The sequence below is a fragment of the Elephas maximus genome, chromosome 25 (genome assembly GCF_024166365.1).
Source record: "Elephas maximus indicus isolate mEleMax1 chromosome 25, mEleMax1 primary haplotype, whole genome shotgun sequence".
Lineage (NCBI taxonomy): Eukaryota > Metazoa > Chordata > Mammalia > Proboscidea > Elephantidae > Elephas > Elephas maximus.
Genome location: NC_064843.1, coordinates 5,890,187 through 5,909,887, shown reverse-complemented (window position 1 = coordinate 5,909,887; position 19,701 = coordinate 5,890,187). Strand labels below are relative to the sequence as shown.

At 49.5% G+C, this 19,701-nt stretch overlaps 1 protein-coding gene across 1 annotated transcript in view; it reads right to left on the bottom strand.

Moving 5' to 3' along the window:
• Positions 1–19,701, bottom strand: part of TAF4 (TATA-box binding protein associated factor 4) — a 112,283-nt gene that overhangs the window by 41,580 nt on the left and 51,002 nt on the right. The window contains exons 3-4 of the mRNA XM_049870083.1: positions 1,793–1,959; positions 457–576 (exon numbers count right to left, since the gene is read on the bottom strand). Of these exons, the coding sequence (XP_049726040.1) occupies positions 457–576; positions 1,793–1,959 (287 nt within the window). The remainder of the gene's footprint in view (positions 1–456; positions 577–1,792; positions 1,960–19,701) is intronic.

The following is a 19,701-nucleotide window of genomic DNA, read 5'->3' as shown; positions in this document are numbered from 1 at the left end:
AGAGGCACTGTGAGAGCAGCTGACGACAGATTCCACATTGGTTTAAAGAAAGGGCCTGGCTCTCTGCTGTCACAGACCAACTCCTCTCTTCAAGAGGGGTTCTCTTCCCAGAATTCAACTCAGTATCACTTTAAGAAGGCTGCTGGGGGGCACGGTTTCACCCGACTACTAATCTAAAGGTTGGCAGTTCAAACCCACCCCGAGGTGCCGCAGAGGCAAGGCCTGGTGATCCACTTCCATAAGGTGACAGCCTAGAAAACCTTACGGAGCAGGTCTGTCCTGTGACCCAGGAGGTCACCAGGAGCTGGAGATGACAGGAATGGGTACTGACTTCAGAATTCTGAGGCCTCCTCTCTGCCTCACAGGAAGTCCACACTCTGCCTCCACCGTGACCAGCAGCCTCGCTGCCCCCGCCCTCTTGCTGCCTCCACTGCCCACCCACCCCTTCAGCCTTACCTGCATGCCGGGCGAGCGCTGTAGTGTGGTGGTGGGCTGTACTGTCGTCTGGGCCTGAGACACTTGCTTAATTATGGTCGTTGGGGTCACCTGCCGGGCAATAATAGGCGTCCCTTGAGCCTGAAAAATATGCAAGTATCACAAAATGAGCTATAAGTGAAAGCAATTCCCCATCCACCAACTGTACCCAAAAATCAATCCTTAAACAAGTAACTGCTGTAGTCAAGTGTGTTTATTCACAATTTTCTTGAAGCCACCATAGTTGTAAAGTTTTCTCGCCAAGGCAAAAGCACGTGATCAAAATCTTTCCATCTACTTTTCATGTACAGGCTCCTTCCACAAGCCTACAAAACGCCATCTCCAGAAAGCCCGCGTATCTGGAAGCCAGTCCTGGGCTGACTTCTGTGGTCTTATTGACAAGAACTACATCAGTGACAAAGGTGGGGTGGCACCTGGTCACGGTGCTGCAGGAGGGGGCACAGGAGGAGGTCCGGCTGGCCACTGGCGCCTCAACCCCGACGGACGGATGTCTTGAGCCCCGAGGGGAGATGTCAGATTGAGGCCTGTAAGGCCGACCGCTGGTGTGAAGCCAGCCAGCGCTCTCACTCAACAGACACAACACTCTGACCATGAAGGCACGGTTCTTAGCCGTTACAGATATCAGAGTGGGGGCAGGGGCTGGTCTGCCCATCTCCCAGCACACACCCCCTCTGTCTACACCACAGACGAGGCATGGCTGATGTCACGGAAGGGAAACGTTCTCTCAGGATCTTGTCCCGTCTCCACTTCAGCTACTTAGGAGCCACGGAACTCGGAGCAGCAGGATCACAGCACCAACAGAAGCGCATCAGGAGGGAACAGGCAATGTGCTGGCAAAAGGCCAAATCAAAGTAACAATGCTGAACGTGTGGCAGAGAGGGAACGCCTGGGGACTTGGCAGCCAGTGTCAGAGCAGGCCTCTCCACCGCCACCTCGGTGTCAGGGTCTGTGACTCCGTGAGGCTCAACGTAATCCCGTGAAGTCCCCATGCCTCCCGGACAAGAGCAGCACTAGCACAGCTCAGCACTCGTCTGCTCCGCTGTTTTTGGCGCTTTGAGGCCAAGTCCCGGGAACAGCCCTACAGGCTTGTTACATCTCCATTTGCAGGTAAGGAAAGTGAGGCACAGAGGGGTGCCCACCTCCTGCACAGTGTGGTGGGGTGGGGGCTGGTCCCAAAAACCAGGGCCCTGCATGGCCATCCCCAGAGCTTCCGGCCAGTCCTCCGCCCCCTTATGCGGCTGGGCCTGACCCCAGACCTCCAGCGAGGGTGGGCTCCAGGCCGGGGGTGGGCACTCACCTGTACAGTGGAGATCTGGACAGGAGGGGCACTTGTGGGGGTTGCAGGGCGGGGCGCCATGGTGGTCTGAGGCTGGGCCTGGGCATGGGCCTGCGCCTGCATCTGGGCCAGCGCCTGCTGAGGGATCATTAACAGCTGCCCGTTCTCGCTGCGCACGAGGACCATACCTAGGACATACGAGACCTGGTCAGGAGGGCAGCCCCGCCCCGTGGGCACGCTGGGGACACACATCCTACCGAGGGGAGGCCGAGAGCTCTGGGAAGAAAGAACGAGAAGTTGTAAAACAGACTGGATCTGCCCAACTCTAAACGCATGTGCCAGGGACAATGGGACAGAGGATGGAACAGCCATGACAGGTTTTTAAAGGATCGTGAGACTCAAATGGTCACTGCACCTGCCTTTTATAAATAAGCCGGGCAGCAAAGCGAGCACAACCCTTCTCTGTACCATACCACCTCCCCACGCAACACCCCCGCAGGCCCATAAAGCCACACCACAACCCCGTCTGCAGGCAGTAAGGCCAGGTGCAGGGATGCCGAGGCTGCGCCCACAACCCCACAGCTGGTCTGGAGGAATTTATACGGTAAATTCCATTAGAAACAGTAGAGAGCTGTCTAACTTTTACATTAATTTCCCACGACAGGATTGGTGATGAAGCCGCAAGAGCAGGCCTAATCACGCCATCATCTGTCTCCAAGGAAGCCACCAAGGTGGCCTGCACCCATCACACCGACTGAGAAAGAGGGCAGACGGGAGGATGAGACACCTCGGCTGCTGCTTCCTCGCCTTTAGGATGAACAGAAAGTCATGCCCTCCAGAAAGCAGAGGGAGACATGCCAGGATCAAATGTGAACACTGGGCTCTTCTTCCTCTTGAGCTAAACAAGACTTGGAGCAATCTTAGAAGGTTTAGAAGAGTCTCTGAAGCCGTCAAGTTCTGGGCTTTTCAAAACCCGTCAGGACACCAAGAAGTAAGTGAAGCCGCTTCCTGGGCTCACGTCTGAATTCTCCGTCCACAAGAACTACACTTGTGCCCGTTCAGAGCGCTTTCCTCCCAAAACAGAAGTACACAGAATGAAAACAAACAAAACCCAAAGCCCAGCTGCTGGGAGCCAGTCACTCTGCAGTCTCCAGAGCCCGAGGGCTCCTCATTCTGCTCCACCACTGAGACCAAACCAAAAACCAAACCCAGTGCCGTCGAGTCGATTCTGATTCATAGCGACCCTATAGGACAGAGTGGAACTGCCCCATAGAGCTTCCAAGGAGCGCCTGGCAGATTCAAACTGCTGACCCTTTGGTTAGCACCTGTAGCACTTAACCACTACACCACCAGGGAAACCACGAAGACCAGCCCCTCTAAACGCCACGGCTGTCAGTACACGAAATGCTGAAGAAAGGCTCTTGAGGCGAGGAGGGGCCACCCGGGTTTATGTGTCAGCCATCAAGGGAGAGTGCGGCCACCCGAAAAGCAGATACTCTGCTGGGACCCCCAAAATGAGGACAGACACAGAATGCTGCTTGACATTATTTTCTCAAACCCGACCATTCGCTCATTACACGTATTCATTCACTCAGAGGCTCCCTCTCCTCCTTCCTCTCAAGAATTCCAAGGAGCCAACACTCGGTGCAGGGTCAAGAGGATCCAAGCGAAACAGAGAAGGCTCTAAACCCCCAACTTCAAGCGCATTTACCTGACACAGTGAATGTACACGCTTCAATTATCAGAAGCTTGCTTGCTTAGAAAACTACATCTACAGAAATCTAACAGGATATTAAAATAACAAATATTCACAAGATAGCAACGGGCTAAAGGTCTAACGAAATTAAAGTGTTATGGTGGATGTCGTAGAAACCCTGGTGGCTTAGTGGTTAAGTGCTATGGCTGCTAACCAAAGGGTCAACAGTTCATAATCGCCAGGCGCTCCTTCGAAATTCTATGGGGCAGTTCTGCTCTCTCCTATAGGGTCACTAGGAGTTGGAACAGACTTGACAGCAACCAGTGAGCATCGCAAAAGTGCAAGGAAACAGACGCTGCTTGCCGTGAAATAGTTTTCAATTAAAGATGCGCCCGAGGCTTAGAGCAACAGTTGGGGCAGGAATTAAAAGCCCTGCCAAGAAGCGACATGTGACGCTAACCAGGTAACTAACCTCTCTTAGGCGGTAAAAATGCCTCCGATGGGGCTACAAATCGGTAAGGGAGGGAAGGGCAGATGGAGCTGGAGATACACGAACGTGGGCTGCTTTAAACAAAACTGGACTCAACGGCTCTAAGCTGATGCTGAGCGCACAGCCACCTCCCTCCTTAAACAGAACTGAAGCTTGTTTCAATCAAGAGGCCACATACTTGGCTGGGGGGCACTCTTCTTTGACAGTTTCTCTGGTTACAATGAGTTACAATCACTGATTCTGATTAAAAGTCTGACACACACGCGATAAAAAAAAAAAATTTTTTTTTTTTAATGATAGCTGGAGATAATCAAAATACCTAGAGCTGTATCGGGTGCCATGTCTTAATGACATTATCGCTGCTCTGGAGCTTGTAAACTCTGCTTATAATCACTCATTTCAAACAGATAAACAACTACAGTGAACTATTTATGCAAAGGCAAGGAAACACAACCTTGTCTTAACTGTAACTAACACTAGTTTACAAGAAAGTCAGGAAACAGTAATCTGTCTCCTCCAAAGGCAGCACCGTCCTCCCATCCCACTCAGCTCTGGGAAACACTCTCCCACTCCCCACACTGCACTCACAACGGGCAGTCATGCTGACTCGTAAGGAGCTGTCTCTCGCTGCTCAGGGACAGGCCCGTTTTCTATCAGGAAGGCCTCTCTGAAGGGGACAGCTGCCTGGAATGTCGGGCCTCTGGTCCCTAGCCCAGCGCTCCTCCATGACAAACACGTATCTCACACAGACACATACCTCACACCACCTCACCAATACCACCTCATACCACCTCACCAACACCATCTTACACCAACGCCACATTACATCTAACACCACCTAACACCAACACACACTTCACATCACCTCACACCAACGCACACATCACACCACTTCATGCCACCTCATACCAACACATACCACCACCTCATTCCAATACACCCCTCACACCAACACACATCTCACACTTCATACCAACACACACCTCACACCACTTAACCAACACCACCTTACACATATACCACATACACCTCACACCACCACCTCACATCAACACACCCCTCATACCAAAACACACCTCAGCAAAACACACCTGTTACCACCTCACCAACACCATCTCATACCAACACACACCTCATACCACGACCTCACACCAACATATACCTCTCACTAACACACACCTCACACCACCTCAAACCAACACACACCAACACCAATACACACCTCTCACCAACACCACCTCACACTCAGCTGGGCTAGTTTTGTTTCAACACTGACTGGAAGAGGCTCTCCAGAGAGAGAGATAGCCACTGACCCAATCCTTATATCAGGGAAGGTGGTCAAACTTGACACAATAAACACACCTTCCATTTCAAAGACCCTTCAGCTTCATCACCCAGCCAACATGGTCAATGTGAGGCAGGCAGCAGAGGTCTGGGAGTGGGCACCAGAGGCACTTAGCAGCTAAGATGGGGAATGAGGGACTGCAGGCTTTGCCTCCTGATCAGACCCCGACACCTGCCCTCTGCCCACCAGCCCCACGAAGCCCACTCTCTCAGGCAAAAACTGAAGTACCTAGAACAGACATGAGCAGTTGGCCAGCATCACCCCCCACCCCTATTCAGCCCTGCCCCTGCCCCTCACCCTTCCACCTCCACCTTCGGGGGCTATTCCCTCTCCCTGCACTGTCTCTCTGCCCCACCCCCTCATGCGTGGGCCACTGTGAAACCCAAACCAGCCAAATGGCATCAGTGATAACCATGATCCATCTAGATGGAGCAGACAGAAAACAGCTTAACTTTTCCTCTTTGGTAATTCTAACATCTTTCTTAGACTAGAAATGATAAGTGTTCATCACAGAAAATCTGAAATGCAGATAAGAACAAAGGAAGTGGAAACCTACTGAGGCCCCCTCCTCCGTTAACATGGCAACACCTTCCTCCCCATCTGTGTCCTATGTGTCCGTACGTAAGCGTGTATGTTTTCATCACCGTAAAGAAAACTGAGGTGGCTTTGCTGACACGTAGTTGCGTGTTCTTCTCACTTCTTCTATCGTAACCATTCTCCAGGTCATTAAACATTCTTCAAAATCATCACTCTCCACGGCTGTATCATTTCATCAATAATGTATTTATAATTCCCTTACTGATGAAGATTTAGCCTATTTTCTTTCATTATTGTGAAAATTTAGGTTTTGAAATTACGATAAACAGTGTGAACATGCTCAGTAGTTTTTAAAGCAGCGCTGTCTGGCAGGGACCGAGCCTCCATATGCTCACATCTAAATTGGGGCCACACACCCAGCTTCTCTGGTGCTGGGGGCGCCACACGGGGGCAGGAATGTGAAGCTCCAACACAGGCGGGGTCCTCCCTCAGTGCTGCCAGGCCCTTCTCCCAGCCCCAGGAACCTTGGAGGGCATTCCGTCACCCCATCACAGGGCGGCACAGCCTAGCACTACCACCAGTTTTTTAAAGAGTGAGTGAACCCTGCCCTCCCTAGGCACCAGATTCAAGATCAGGGTGCACTTTCTCACCCAGTTTTACGGCTGTCCCGCTCCTGTTCATCACCGGCAAGGGAACAGGCTTGCTTTTCACTGTACCTTAAAGCAGTCTCCAGGGCTACAGCAACCCTTTCTGCGTAGCCTGGGGCTGCGCCCTCCCCGCTGCAGACCCCGCTTCTAGGGAAAACACAGGTTGGCAGCCATGATAATGCTAGCACGATCCCTTGGAAACTGGGGACCCAGAGGCTGACCTGCTTGCAGCCTTCAAACGTGCCCTTCTGCTCACCTGCAGTTTAGAGGTCCCCACGCCCAGGTGACGGCTCCCCTGAGGCTATAATGACAGTGACCAGACAAATGCCAGTCCTCTGGTCCAGCGGACAGACGTGAGGGTCAGCAGCCCATCTGCCTCACTCACAACTCTGGTCCCTAGGTTCTGTCACCTGTCAATACAATGCCGCTTAGATTGGGCAGAGTGTGAAGACAAGGATGCGAGCCCCTCTGCCGGTAAACGTGTGGTAAACGACACCATGTGAGACACTGGATGCCTGAGTAAGTGCAGGCACGCCAAGGGGACATGAGGTACAGGCTGGAGAAGGGCCCTCCCTGAGGCTGCCCACCACACAGCACTTGCGAGTGTGCTCAGGAGCCCTTTCAGTAACACTGGGGGCTTCTCAGGGGATTGTCCCCAACAGGCACCAAGGACACATGGCGCTCTGGGTGGCAAAGCAGAAGCACACACCTGTGCCCACCAGGCTGCGGTCAGACGGACGGGCAGTCCAGGAGGAGAACTGCATCTCGCAGCACAACATGAGAGCAGCTGCCCTCCTCGTCCCCTCACAGCCACTGGCCAGGGCTGGCCCAGCCCCTCCATGCCACAGCACCACCACTACCCTCCCCAGGCTCCCTGAGACCACACAGAACCTGAGGGGCTCCAGTAGGCCTCTCGGGACAGGCCTGTCACCCCAAGAGCAGCAGATCCACCACAGGCTCTGGACAATGTGGCCACAGAACACAGCCAAGCTGACTTACACTATGGCCGAAGTGTTCCTTTTACCCTGATGGCTCTTGGTGAACTTTTTGCCTTGCAAGTTGTGGAGAAAAAAATACCTAAAACTGTAGCGTTGTGAATACAGGAAAGTGTGGCAGAACCCCAGGTCTGTCTCTTATAAGGGGAGCCAAGACGTGTGTGTAAACACGGCTCTTTTATCCTTCTGGTCGCCACGCTCACAACCTCATAAGATCCCAGGACAGAGGGAACAGGATGCACAGACGTGACAATGTTACCTCACTGCTCAATTCTGACTCGGGTTCACATGCCAGCTCAGCGCTGAGTGGTACCTGACCCCTGACCCTCCAGCCCCAAGCTTCCCCTCCTTCAAGGCAAGAAGATTCCGCATCGCAATCTGAATATACTTTGGAGACATTCCCACCAGCTCACAGCCCCCGACCCTGCTTTGCGTTCTTTCTCTCACTTTGGACATAAAAAGAAAGAGGTGCAAGAAGGATGTCAGCAAGATGGTGGCACAGGCACCTCTACACTCCCCTCTGCCCCCAACACCGAAAAACAAGCAGAAACCGTCAGAACTCTGGAAAACAGCAACAGAGCCAGCACTGAATCAAGAAAAAGGCAACATCAAACGCTAGGAGGGCCTTGTGTGTAGAAACTGACAAACTGAAACACTGTAAAACTCCTACAGAAACACAAAGGTCCTGGGGCAGGCAAAACGAGTTTGTAAAAGAAGAACAGAGCTGGAGGGCCAAAGCTACCTGATTTCAGGATGTATTCACAATGATCACAACAGCGTAGTACCACGTAAAGTTAAACAAATACATCCGTGGAACAGAAGAGAGTCCAGAAACAGACCACGCATATGTGGACAACTGGTTTCTGACAAAGGCAAGTAGGAGGAGAAAGAATCTTTCAACAAATGGGAACAATCAGATGTCCACATGAAAAAGCTGAACTTGGACCCATCCTCCTACTGTATACCAAAATCAACTCAAAATGGATTTTTACCTAAATGTAAAATCTGAAACTCTAAGCCTTCCGGGAGAAATCATAGGAAAAAAATCTTTGTGACCTTGGGTTAGTCAAGATACAACACCCAAAGTACAAGCCATAAAAAAACAAATTAACAAACTGGAGTTTATCAACATCTTCTGCTCCTCAAAAGACGAACCACAAAATGGGAGCGATTTTTATAAAGCACATATCTAATAAAGAAATCATGATATATATAGAATTCTCGAAACTCAAAGTAAGAAAATAAACAACACAATAAAAAAGGCACCTCACCAAAGATGACATGGACTGCAAACAAACAGGCAAAAAGATGCTCAACGCTATTTGTCGTCTGCCAAAAAAACCAGCTGCTGTTGAGTTGAGTTGACTCATGGTAACCCATGTCATTAGGGAAATGCAAGTTAAAGCCACAATGCAATACCATTACACGCCCGCTAAAACGAAAAAGACTGGCCACGTCAAGTGCTAGCAAGGACATGGAGGAACTAACTCTAAACACCACTGGTGGGAATATAAAATGATACAACCGCTCTGGAAAACAGTCCTGCAGTTTGTTTTAAAAAGTTAAACACACCCCTGCCATGTGATCAAGAAGCCCTGGTGGCGCAGTGGTTAAGCACCAACCGAAAGACCGGCTGTTCGAACCCACCAGCTGCTCAGCAGGAGAAAGACGTGGCAGTCTGCTTCTGTAAAGATTACAGCCTTGGAAACCCTATGGGGCAGTTCTGCTCCATCCTACAGGGTCGCTATGAGTCAGAGCTGATCGGACAGCACCCAACAACAACAGTACAAAATGAAAGTGTGGGATCCCTTGTTCAAAAAAGGAGCCCTGGATGGTGCAATAAGTAGTGCTCAGCTGCTAACTGAAAGACTGGCACTTCAAACCCCGCAGCCGCTCCAAAGGAGAAAGACGTGGCAGTCCGCTTCCGTAAAGATTACAGCCTCGGAAACCCTATGGGGCAGCTCTACTCTGTCCTAGAGAGTCTCCATGAATATGTCCTTACAGAGACTTATATGTGCACCAGTCCTAACAGCTTTCCCTGTAATGCCAAAAACTGGAAACAACCCAGAAGTTCAGCAGGTGAAGGGTAAACAATGTGTGGCGATCCCACACGATGGGAAAGTTCTCAGAAGCAAGAAGGGGCGCAGGCAGCAGCATGGATGCACCTTGAAATAATGATGCTGAGTAAGAAGTCAGAAAAAAAGCAGCGGGGTGCACACTCTATTCTTCATTTCTATAAAACTCTAGAAAACGTTATCTATAATGACAGAAAGCACACGAGTGGTGGCCTGGGGGAGGGGGCGGGGCGGGGTGGGACACAAAGGGGCAGATGGACACGTTCATTCTCTTAACTGTGCTGACGGTCTCACAGGTATGTATGTACACGTCAAAACTCATTAAACTGTTCACTAAACGCGTAGTTTATTGCATTCAATTATACCACAATAGAGCCATTAACACACACACACACACACACACACACAGTCCTTAGTAAGAAAATGGTCCAACAACTCCACCAATGATGGAAAGCAATTTTACTGAGGCATTTTCTCCATGCCCTGATTTCTGAGTTACCCTAACTGCACGTGTTTTACACCCGGTGCTGCCTTCTCCCAGACAGTCCTGTGTTCTCAGAACACCAGCAGCAGCCCAAGAGTTGTACCGGCCTTTCCAGTCACCATGACTCGCACAAAGATGGCCCTGAGTCGCCCTGTTAGTGCACCGGCTTCATGCAGGGTACACAGAACCAGACTGCAGGTGGCACTACCGAGTGACTGCGTGCTGCGTGTTCCTTCTGACACACCGTGTCATCAGACAGCAAGTGATGACAACATAATCCTTGAGTTATCAGGCTGGGGTAGGGTCCTCGAGAGCTCCCAGGCCTCAAGATACAATCATACGTGGAACCTGTACAGGACCCTCAGGGGGCAGCAAGACGATGGCAGTGGGGCAGGAGCGACTCGCAAGAGGAGGGAAAAGGTGGTACAATCAATGCCACTCAATTGCACACATCCAATCTGTCGAGTTGGTCTATGTGCTGTGTGTATTCTCAACAACAACAAATTTTTTGAAAAACTGCATGTGAAGATTTTCAAAATACAGCCGACCCAGCTCCTCTGCAGGAGCCAGGCCCCGAGGAGCCCAGACGGAGGGTGGTCAGGCCCAAAGGGCAGGTGTGAGGAGCGGCTCCCAGTGCCCGTGACACAGCTGTGGTGCACAGCCCGTGTTCTAAGTGGCCTCCCTTGCCTCCAGGAAACCAGACGTTGTCAGAAGCGAGACCAACAGGTGTGCCCCTGTCATGAAGGATCAATCTCTGCAGAGTACCGGGACTCAGGCCCCAAATGCCTCCAGCACCTGCTGACCCACCCTGGTCACCATTGCCCTGCTTGTAGCAAAAGCACCTGCTGACCCACCCCGGTTACCACTGCCCTGCTGGTAGCAAAGCTAAACACTAACCCCTAACCAATTCCACTGACCATATTTTTATTCTGTTGTATTCATTAATTTACCCATTTTAAATTTAACCATTTAATTAATTTTAGGAGGTCCTTTTTTTTTTTTGGGTGGTACAAACAGTTAAGTGCTTGACTACTAGCCAAAAGGTTAGCAGTTCAAACCCACTGAGAGGCACCGCAGAAGAAAGGCCTGACCATCTACTCCCAAAAGGTAACAGCTTTGAAAACTCTACAGAGTTCTACTCTGCACACATGAGTGCCATGAGTTGGAACTGGCTCAGTGGCAACTTCTTTTATTTTTATTTTTATTCATTAATTTATCTTTGACTCAACAGGAACGATTACCCTTGAGGCCTACGTAAGAAAGAAATGATGTACAAATCAACAGACGGGAAACTGTACAACACGTGGAAACCTGTGTCTAAAATTCACCGCAAGTTTCAGAGACTCTCTTTCCCTCTAAATTCGGAGGAACTGATGGCCAAGCAGGTGGACACCAGTGTCACCAGCATAAAACTGAAATAAAGTGAAGTTCAAGAGCAGCCCAGCTGTCCTCACTGGGACAGCAGCACCACAGGTGTGCTGGGTCAATCACACGGGAAGCTGACCCCCTATCTGGGAACAGCAGCACCACAGGTGTGCGGGGTCAGTCGCACGGGAAGCTGCAGCTGAAAAGCCCTGTCTGGAAGGGCCTCAGTGGCTTTGGAATAACCCAGAACCTGGCACCTCCTCCTCATCTCCCAAAACTCCTCGTGCATCAGCAGCTGTCCCTCGATGGCCCATGCTGTCCTGGGCCTTCCCCACCGTTCTCGTTACTCCCTCCGTCTCCTCTGCAGCCCACCTTCCTCTGCTGACCCGTCCAAGGCCCTGGACCTGTCACCCACTCTTCTTCCCTAGCTCTCTGCCCGGGAAACGTCTCATCTGACTCTGGGCCCTGTAATCCAGTGACCCGCTTCTGGTCTCCTCCTCGGTGACCCTCCCACCACCCTGAGCCGAGCGTGCCAAAACCTCAACAGGAAGTCTTCCCCAACACCTTCCAATCCTGGCCCCTCCACACTCCACTGTCACCGCAACCTACCATCTCACTCTCAGTATCCCTTAACGTGGCTTCAGCTTCAGCTCCACGGCCTAATCTAAGCTGTCGTCTCACATGCAACTACGGCAACCATCCCCCAACCTCCCAACATAGTGAGATCTGCTCAGAAGTTTCCAGTGATTTCCCACAGTCCTTGGGGTCAAAGCGACCCTCCCTACCATGACCCAGAGCCCCACAGGGGCAGCATCTCCCTGCCTCCTCCCTCCCTTCGAGTCTCATCTCCTGGGGGAACCTCGGCCTCCTCAGCAGGGACCACAGGTGCGACATTGTGACTGTGTAATCCCCACTCAGGGGAACTCCCTGGGGGCAAGGACTGAAGCTCTACTGGCGCCCCTCGGATATTCAAGAAAAGCTTCGGGCACCTGTACTGTGGGCCTCCACGGCACCCCATCCACACTGTCCCACACAAGAGTCCCGTTGTGGCACCAAATTCCACTTGCACTCCTCAGTGGGACTGTCTTATCTCTCTTTGTACCCTCGGAGTAAGATAATCGTCAACTCCATCATCCAATCTCTTATTCTTTCAACAAACATCCAATCTCTTATTCTTTCAGCAAGGGTTTATCACATGTTTCTTATTCGCTGAGCACTGGGCAGACAGCAGGAAGCCCAACAGCTCTGGTCGGATCACTCTGAACGGGACAGGAAGATGTGCCACTGAGAAATACGCCCCTCGCCTGTGCCGTCCTGTCCCCCACCTGCCGTGTCCACGTGTCCCAGGCAGGAACCCTGCCTAGGCACACATCCGCTGGCTCAGACAGGACTGTGCGCTCTGACAGGACTCCCCAGCTTGTACGGCCAGGCCACAGAGGTTATGAACGCTCTGTCTGCTTCCTGTCATAGTTTCCTAATGAGACAAGCACCCCTTCCCTGATGCGGGCTCCAAGCACAGGGACATCATGGGTCCAAACGGGATGACTGCACTCCCGGGGGAAGGGGGACAGTGGTCACATGATAACCCAGAAAGGACCATGGGGAGGCCCCTCTGCTGGCGACACGGGTGGTTACAGGGTCCAGGGCTTCCTTGAGCCCAAATATACCCCCAAAACGCTACCACTTCAAATTATCTTTAAGTACAAGTTCACTTCAAATGACCAACATACTTCGGTAAGACTACTTCGAGGTTAGTAACGCGTGAACGCGTGTACATGTGCACACGTCAGTTATGTACACGTGTGGATGCACACAGTCTAACGCCAGCTTATGCTGGAAGCAGAGCTGAGCGTGAACTAGAACCTTAAGTTTTTCTGAAACTTATCATGCTGGTCTCCCGCTTCGGTCCACAGATGCTTCCCATGGGAGCCACACACAAAGACTCCAAGGTTTAAGACAACCTCCATGGTGGCCACGGACGAGACTCACTCTGCTGGAATCGTCCACAACTGGGGAAGCTGGGGGCGAGCACTGAGGTGCTCTCTCTGCCACTCTTCTCTGTAAGTCTGAGGTTTTTCAAACAAGAAACGGGAGGCAGGGAGCACTCTGCCATGTGGACTGAGCATGGAGCGGCGCAGCCAGGGGAGCAGAAGCATACCTACTGGACACTAGCTTACAGAGGTGCGCACATCAGAGCCCACAGCAACCTACACACGTGCCTTCTCAGTCATCCGGTCACCCTGCACCCAAAGGCTACCTTGGGCTGCATACTGTGCTGGGCACCGATGCCAAGGGATAAAGAAGGCAGGGCTCTCGGCTTCCAGGAGTTAACCATCCAGGAGAGAACATGGACAGAGAACAGACAACCAGTCAGCAGGACCAGCCCGGAAGACTAGCGCAGGGAAGGACAGGTGAAGTGCGCATGAAGAGCTGCCCAGGGGCACGAGGCGGGACATTCCAGAAAAGGCAAAAGAAAATGGCACTCACACCTGGCGCTGCAGGGGGACCAGTGGGAAGTCCAGGACCCAGAGCACCAGGAGACCTCACATGCCCTGCCATGGGACTGAGAATCACAGGCGAGGGGTGGATGACTGGACTGATGAATGGATGAATGGATGGACAGACAGATGCGTGGGTGGGCAGGTGGATGGGTGGACAGACCGACAGTTGGATGGACAGACAGGTAACTGAGTAGATGGGCAGATGGGTGAGTGGACAGACGAATGAATGGATGGGTGGATGGACAAAGGGGTAGGTGAGTGGACAGGTGGATGGATAAGTAGGTGGGTGGGTGGATGGGTGGGTGGGTGGATGGTTGGGTGAACAGATGACAGATGGGTGGGTCAGTAGATGAGTGGGTGGATGAAGACAAATAAGCCCCCTAGGATCTTAAACACTAGCAAGTGGCCATCTAAGATGTATCCACCTAGAGCAAAGGACCAAAGGAGAATGAAAAACACCAAAGACACAAGGTAATTATGAGCCCAAGAGACAGAAAGAGCCACATAAATCAAAGACTACAACAGCTTAAGACCAGAAGAACTAGAGATGGTGCCTGCCTACAGACGATGACTGCCCTGACAGGGAACACAACAGAGAACCCCTGAGGGAGCAGGAGAGCAGTGGGATGCAGACCTCAAATTCTCATAAAAAGATCAGACATAATGGTTTGACTGAGACTAGAAGGACCTCAGAGATCATGGTCTCCAGACCTTCTGTTAGCCCCAGACAGTAACCATTCTCAAAGCCAACTCTTCAGACAGGGATTGGACTGGACTATAGGATAGAAAATGATACTGGAGAAGAGTGAGCTTCTTGGATCAAGCAGACACATGAGACTATGTGGGCAGCTCCTGTCGGGAGGGGAGATAAGAAGGCAGAGGGGGGCAGAAGTGGGCTGAATGGACATGGAAACAGAGGGTGGAGAGAAGGAGTGTGCTGTCTCATTGGGGGAGAACAATTAGGAGTATATAGCAAGGTATATATACATTTTTGTATAAGAGACTGGCTTGATTTGTAAACTTTCACTTAAAGCACAATAAAAAAAATTTTTTTAAAGCCGCCTAGAATAAATGGCCCCAACAAGTCTGTCAGGTTGTCGTACTGTGGGGGCTTGCGTGTTGCTGTGATGCTGGAAGCTATGCCACTGGTATTCAGATACCAGCAGGGTCACCCATGGAGGACAGGTTTCAGCTGAGCTTCCAGATTAAGACAGACTAGGAAGAAGGACCAGGCAGTCTCCTTGTGAAAAGCATTAGTCAGTGAAAACCTTATGAATAGCAGTGGAACACTGTCTGATATAGTGCCAGAAGATGAGCCCCCAGGTTGGAAGGCACTCAAAAGATGACTGGGGAAGAGCTGCCTTCTCAAAGTAGGGTCGACCTTAATGACATGGATGGAGTAAAGCTTTTGGGACCTTCATTTGCTGATGTGGCGTGACTCAGAATGAGAAGAAACAGCTGCAAACATCCATTAATAATCGGAACCTGGAGTGTACGAAGTATGAATCTAGGAAAATTGGAAATCGTCAAAAATGAAATGGAATGCATAAACAGCGATACCCTAGGCGTTTGTGAACTGAAATGGACTGGTATTGGCCATTGTGAATCAGACAATCATACAGTCTACTATGCTGAGAATGACACCTCAAAGAGGAATGGTGTTGCGTTCATCATCAAAAAGAACGTTTCAAGATCTACCCTGAAGTACAATGCTGTCAGTGATAGGAAAATACCCATACGCCTACAAGGAAGACCAGTTAATACAACTATTATTCAAATATATGCACCAACCACTAGGGCCAAAGATGAAGAAACAGAAGATTTTTGTCAGCTGCTGCAGTCTGAAATGGATCGAACATGCAGTCAAGATGCATTAATAATTACTGGTGATTGGAATGCGAAAGTTGGAAACAAAGAAGAAGGATCAGTAGTTGAAAAATATGGCCTTGGTGATAGAAACAATGCTGGAGATCAAATGATTGAATTTTGCAAGACCAACAACTTTTTCATTCCAAATACCTTCTTTCACCAACATAAACAGCAACTATACACATGGACCTCGCCAGATGGAACACACAGAAATCAAATAGACTACATCTGTGGAAAGAGACGATGAAAAAGCTCAATATCATTAGTCAGAACAAGGCCAGGGGCCAACTGTGGAACAGACCATCAACTGCTCATATGCAAGTTCAAGCTGAAACTGAAAAAAAGCAGAGCAAGTACACAAGAGCCAAAATATGACCTTAAGTATATCCCACCTGAATTTAGAGACCATCTGACTAGATTTGACACATTGAACCCTAGTGACCGAAGACGAGTTGTGGAATGACATCAGGGACATCATACATGAAGAAAGCAAGAGGTCACTGAAAAGACAGGAAACAAAGAAGACCAAGAGGGATGTCAGAGGAGACTCTGAACCTTGCTCTTGAACTCCGAGCAGCTAAAGCAAAAGGAATAATTGATGAAGTAAAAGAACTGAACAGAAGATTTCAAAGGGCCTCTCGAGAAGACAAAGTAAAGTATTATAATGACGTGCAAAGAGCTGGAGATGGAAAACCAAAAGGGAAGAACATGCTCAGCATTTCTCAAGCTGAAAGAACTGAAGAAAAAATTCAAGCCTTGAGTTGCAATAGTGAAGGATTCCATGGGGAAAATATTAAACGATGCAGGAAGCTTCAAAAGAAGATGAAAGGAATACACAGAGTCATTATACCAAAAAGAATTAGTCGATGCTCAACCATTTCAAGAGGTGGCATATGATCAGGAACCGATGGTACTGAAGGAAGAAGTCCAAGCTGCTCTGAAGGCATTGGCGAAAAACAAGGCTCCAGAAATTGATGGAATATCAACTGAGATGTTTCAACAAACAGATGCAGCGCTGCAGGTGCTCCCTTGTCTATGCCAAGAAACATGGAAGACAGCTTCCTGGCCAACTGACCGGAAGAGATCCATATTTATGCCTATTCCCAAGAAAGGTGATCCAACTGAATGTGGAAATTATAGAACAATATCATTAATGTCACACGCAAGCAAAATTTTGCTGAAGATCATTCAAAAACAGCTGCAGCAGTATATTGACAGGGAACTGCCAGAAATTCAGGCCAGTGTGAGAAGAGGACATGGAACCAGGGATATCACTACTGATGTCAGATGGATCCTGGCTGAAGGCAGAGAATACCAGAAGGACGTTTACCTGTATTTTATTGACTATGCAAAGGCATTCAACTGTGTGGATCATAACAAACTATGGATAACACTGCGAAGAATGGGAATTCCAGAACACTTAATTGTGCTCATGAGGAACCTTTACATAGACCAAGAGGTGGTTGTTCGGACAGAACAAGGGGATACTGAGTGGTTTAAAGTCAGGAAACGTGTACACAAGGGTTGTATTCTTTCACCATACCTATTTAATCTGTATGCTGAGCAAATAATACGAGAAGCTGCACTATATGTAGAACAGAGCATCAGGATTGGAGGAAGACTAACAACCTGCGTTACGCAGATAACACAACCTTGCTTGCTGAAAGCAAAGAGGACTTGAAGCACTTACTAATGAAGATCAAAGACCACAGCCTTCAGTATGGATTGCACCTCAACATAAAGAAAACAAAAATCCTCAAAACTGGACCAATGTGCAACATCATGATAAACGGAGAAAAGACTGAAGTTGTCAAGGATTTCATTTTACTTGGATCCACAGTCAACAGCCATGGAAGCAGCAGTCAAGAAACCAAAATCTGCTGCAAAGGACCTCTTCGAAGTGCTGAAGAGCAAAGATGTCACCCTGAAGACTAAGGTGCGCCTGACCTAAGCCATGGTATTTTCAATCGCAACATATGCATGTGAAAGCTGGACAACGAATAAGGAAGACCAAAGAAAGACTTGACACCTTTGAACTGTGGTGTTGGCAAAGAATCTTGAATATACCATGGACTGCCAAAAGAATGAACAAATTTGTCTTGAAAGAAGTACAGCCAGAATGCTCCTTAGAGGCAAGGATGGTGATACTGCGTCTTACATACTCTGGACATGTTGTCAGGTGGGATGAGTCCCTGGAGAAGGACATCATGTTTGGCAGAGCACAGAGTCAGTGGAAAAGAGGAAGACTCTCAACGAGGTGGACTGACACACTGGCTGCAATAATGAGCTCAAGCATAACAACGACTGTAAGGATGGCTCAGGACCGGGCAGTGTCTTGTTCTGTTGTGCATAGATAGGGTCAGTATGAGTTGGAACCGACTCGACAGCACCTAACAACAACAACAGGAGAAATGGAGAAATGATTGAAGTTGACAAGGATTTCATTTTACTTAGACGCATAATCAATGCCCACGTAAGCAGCAGTCAAGAAATCAAACTACGCATTGCACTGAGAAAATCTGCCACAAAAGAGCTCTTTAAAGTGTTAAAAAGCAAAGATGTTACTTTAAGGACTAAGGTATGCCTGACCCAAGCCATGGTGTTTTCGACTGCCCCATATGCATGCGAAAGCTGGACAACAAATAAAGAAGACCAAAGAATTGATGCCTTTGAATTGTGGTGTTGGCAAAGAATATTGAATATACCACAGACTGCCAAAAGAACAAGCAAATCTGTCTTGGAGAAAGTACAGCCAGAATGCTCCTCAGAGGCAAGGATGGTGAGACTTCGTTTCATATACTTTGGGTGTGTTATCAGGAGGGACCAGACCTTGGAGAAGGACATCATCATGCTTGGTAAAGTAGAGGGTCAGCAAAAAGGAGGAAGACCGTCAAGGAACTGGATTGACAGTGGCTGTAACAATGGGCTCATGCATAACAATGACTGTGATGATGGGGCAGGACCAGCCAGTGTTCCATTCTGTTGTACATGGGGTCGCTACGAGTTGGAACCGACTCGACAGCACCTGGTAACAACAATAGGAGGTTCACCCACCTACAATTCAGGAGCCATGAACTGCCCTAACGTGTGTGCTGGGTGAACACAGTTAACAAATCAGGGCGCCAAATCCTTCTAATGGAGCAGTTGCAACAAATGCCGTCCATACCAAGGGCATTATGTCCCCTAAACCAAGAGGCCCACGGCTTTTTTCGTAAAGGTCTAACACTGATTTAGATCTGCTTTAATGTATAAGCACACTTATAATCTAAACAGCCCTAAAATGTTAACATGGTTTTCCAGTCATTTAATCATACCACTAAGCCACGGCCTCCACCAGGCTGAGTCCAGGACAGCTAGATGGTGCCTGGCTACCACCTCTGCCCTGCAGGGATCACAATAGAGGGTCCCAGCCAGAGCTGGAAAAAAATGTAGAACAAAGTTCTAACTCACAAATAAAGACCAGACTTACTTGCCTGACAGAGACTGCAGAAAGCCCGAGAATATGGCCCCGGACACCCTTTTAGTTCAGTAATGAAGTCACTCCTGAGGTTCATTCACCCTTCAGCCAAGGATTAGACAGGCCCATAAAACAAAACGAGACTAAATGGGCACCCTAGCCCAGGGGCAAGGACTAGAAGGCAGGAGGGGACAGGAAAGCTGGTAATAGGGAACCCAAGGTGGAGAAGGGAGAGTGTTGACATGTCGTGAGGCTGTTACCCAATGTCATAAAACAATACGTGTACTGTTTAACTAGTTTGTTCTGTAAACCTTCATCTGAAGTATAACTTGAAAAAAAAAAAACTGATAATAATAATACCAGTAAGAACAACTGCCACTGCCTAGCAGTGTACACTGGAGCCCTGGTGGTGCAGTGATTAAGAGCTCGGCTGCTAACCAAAAGGTTGTCAGTTCGAATCCACCAGGCA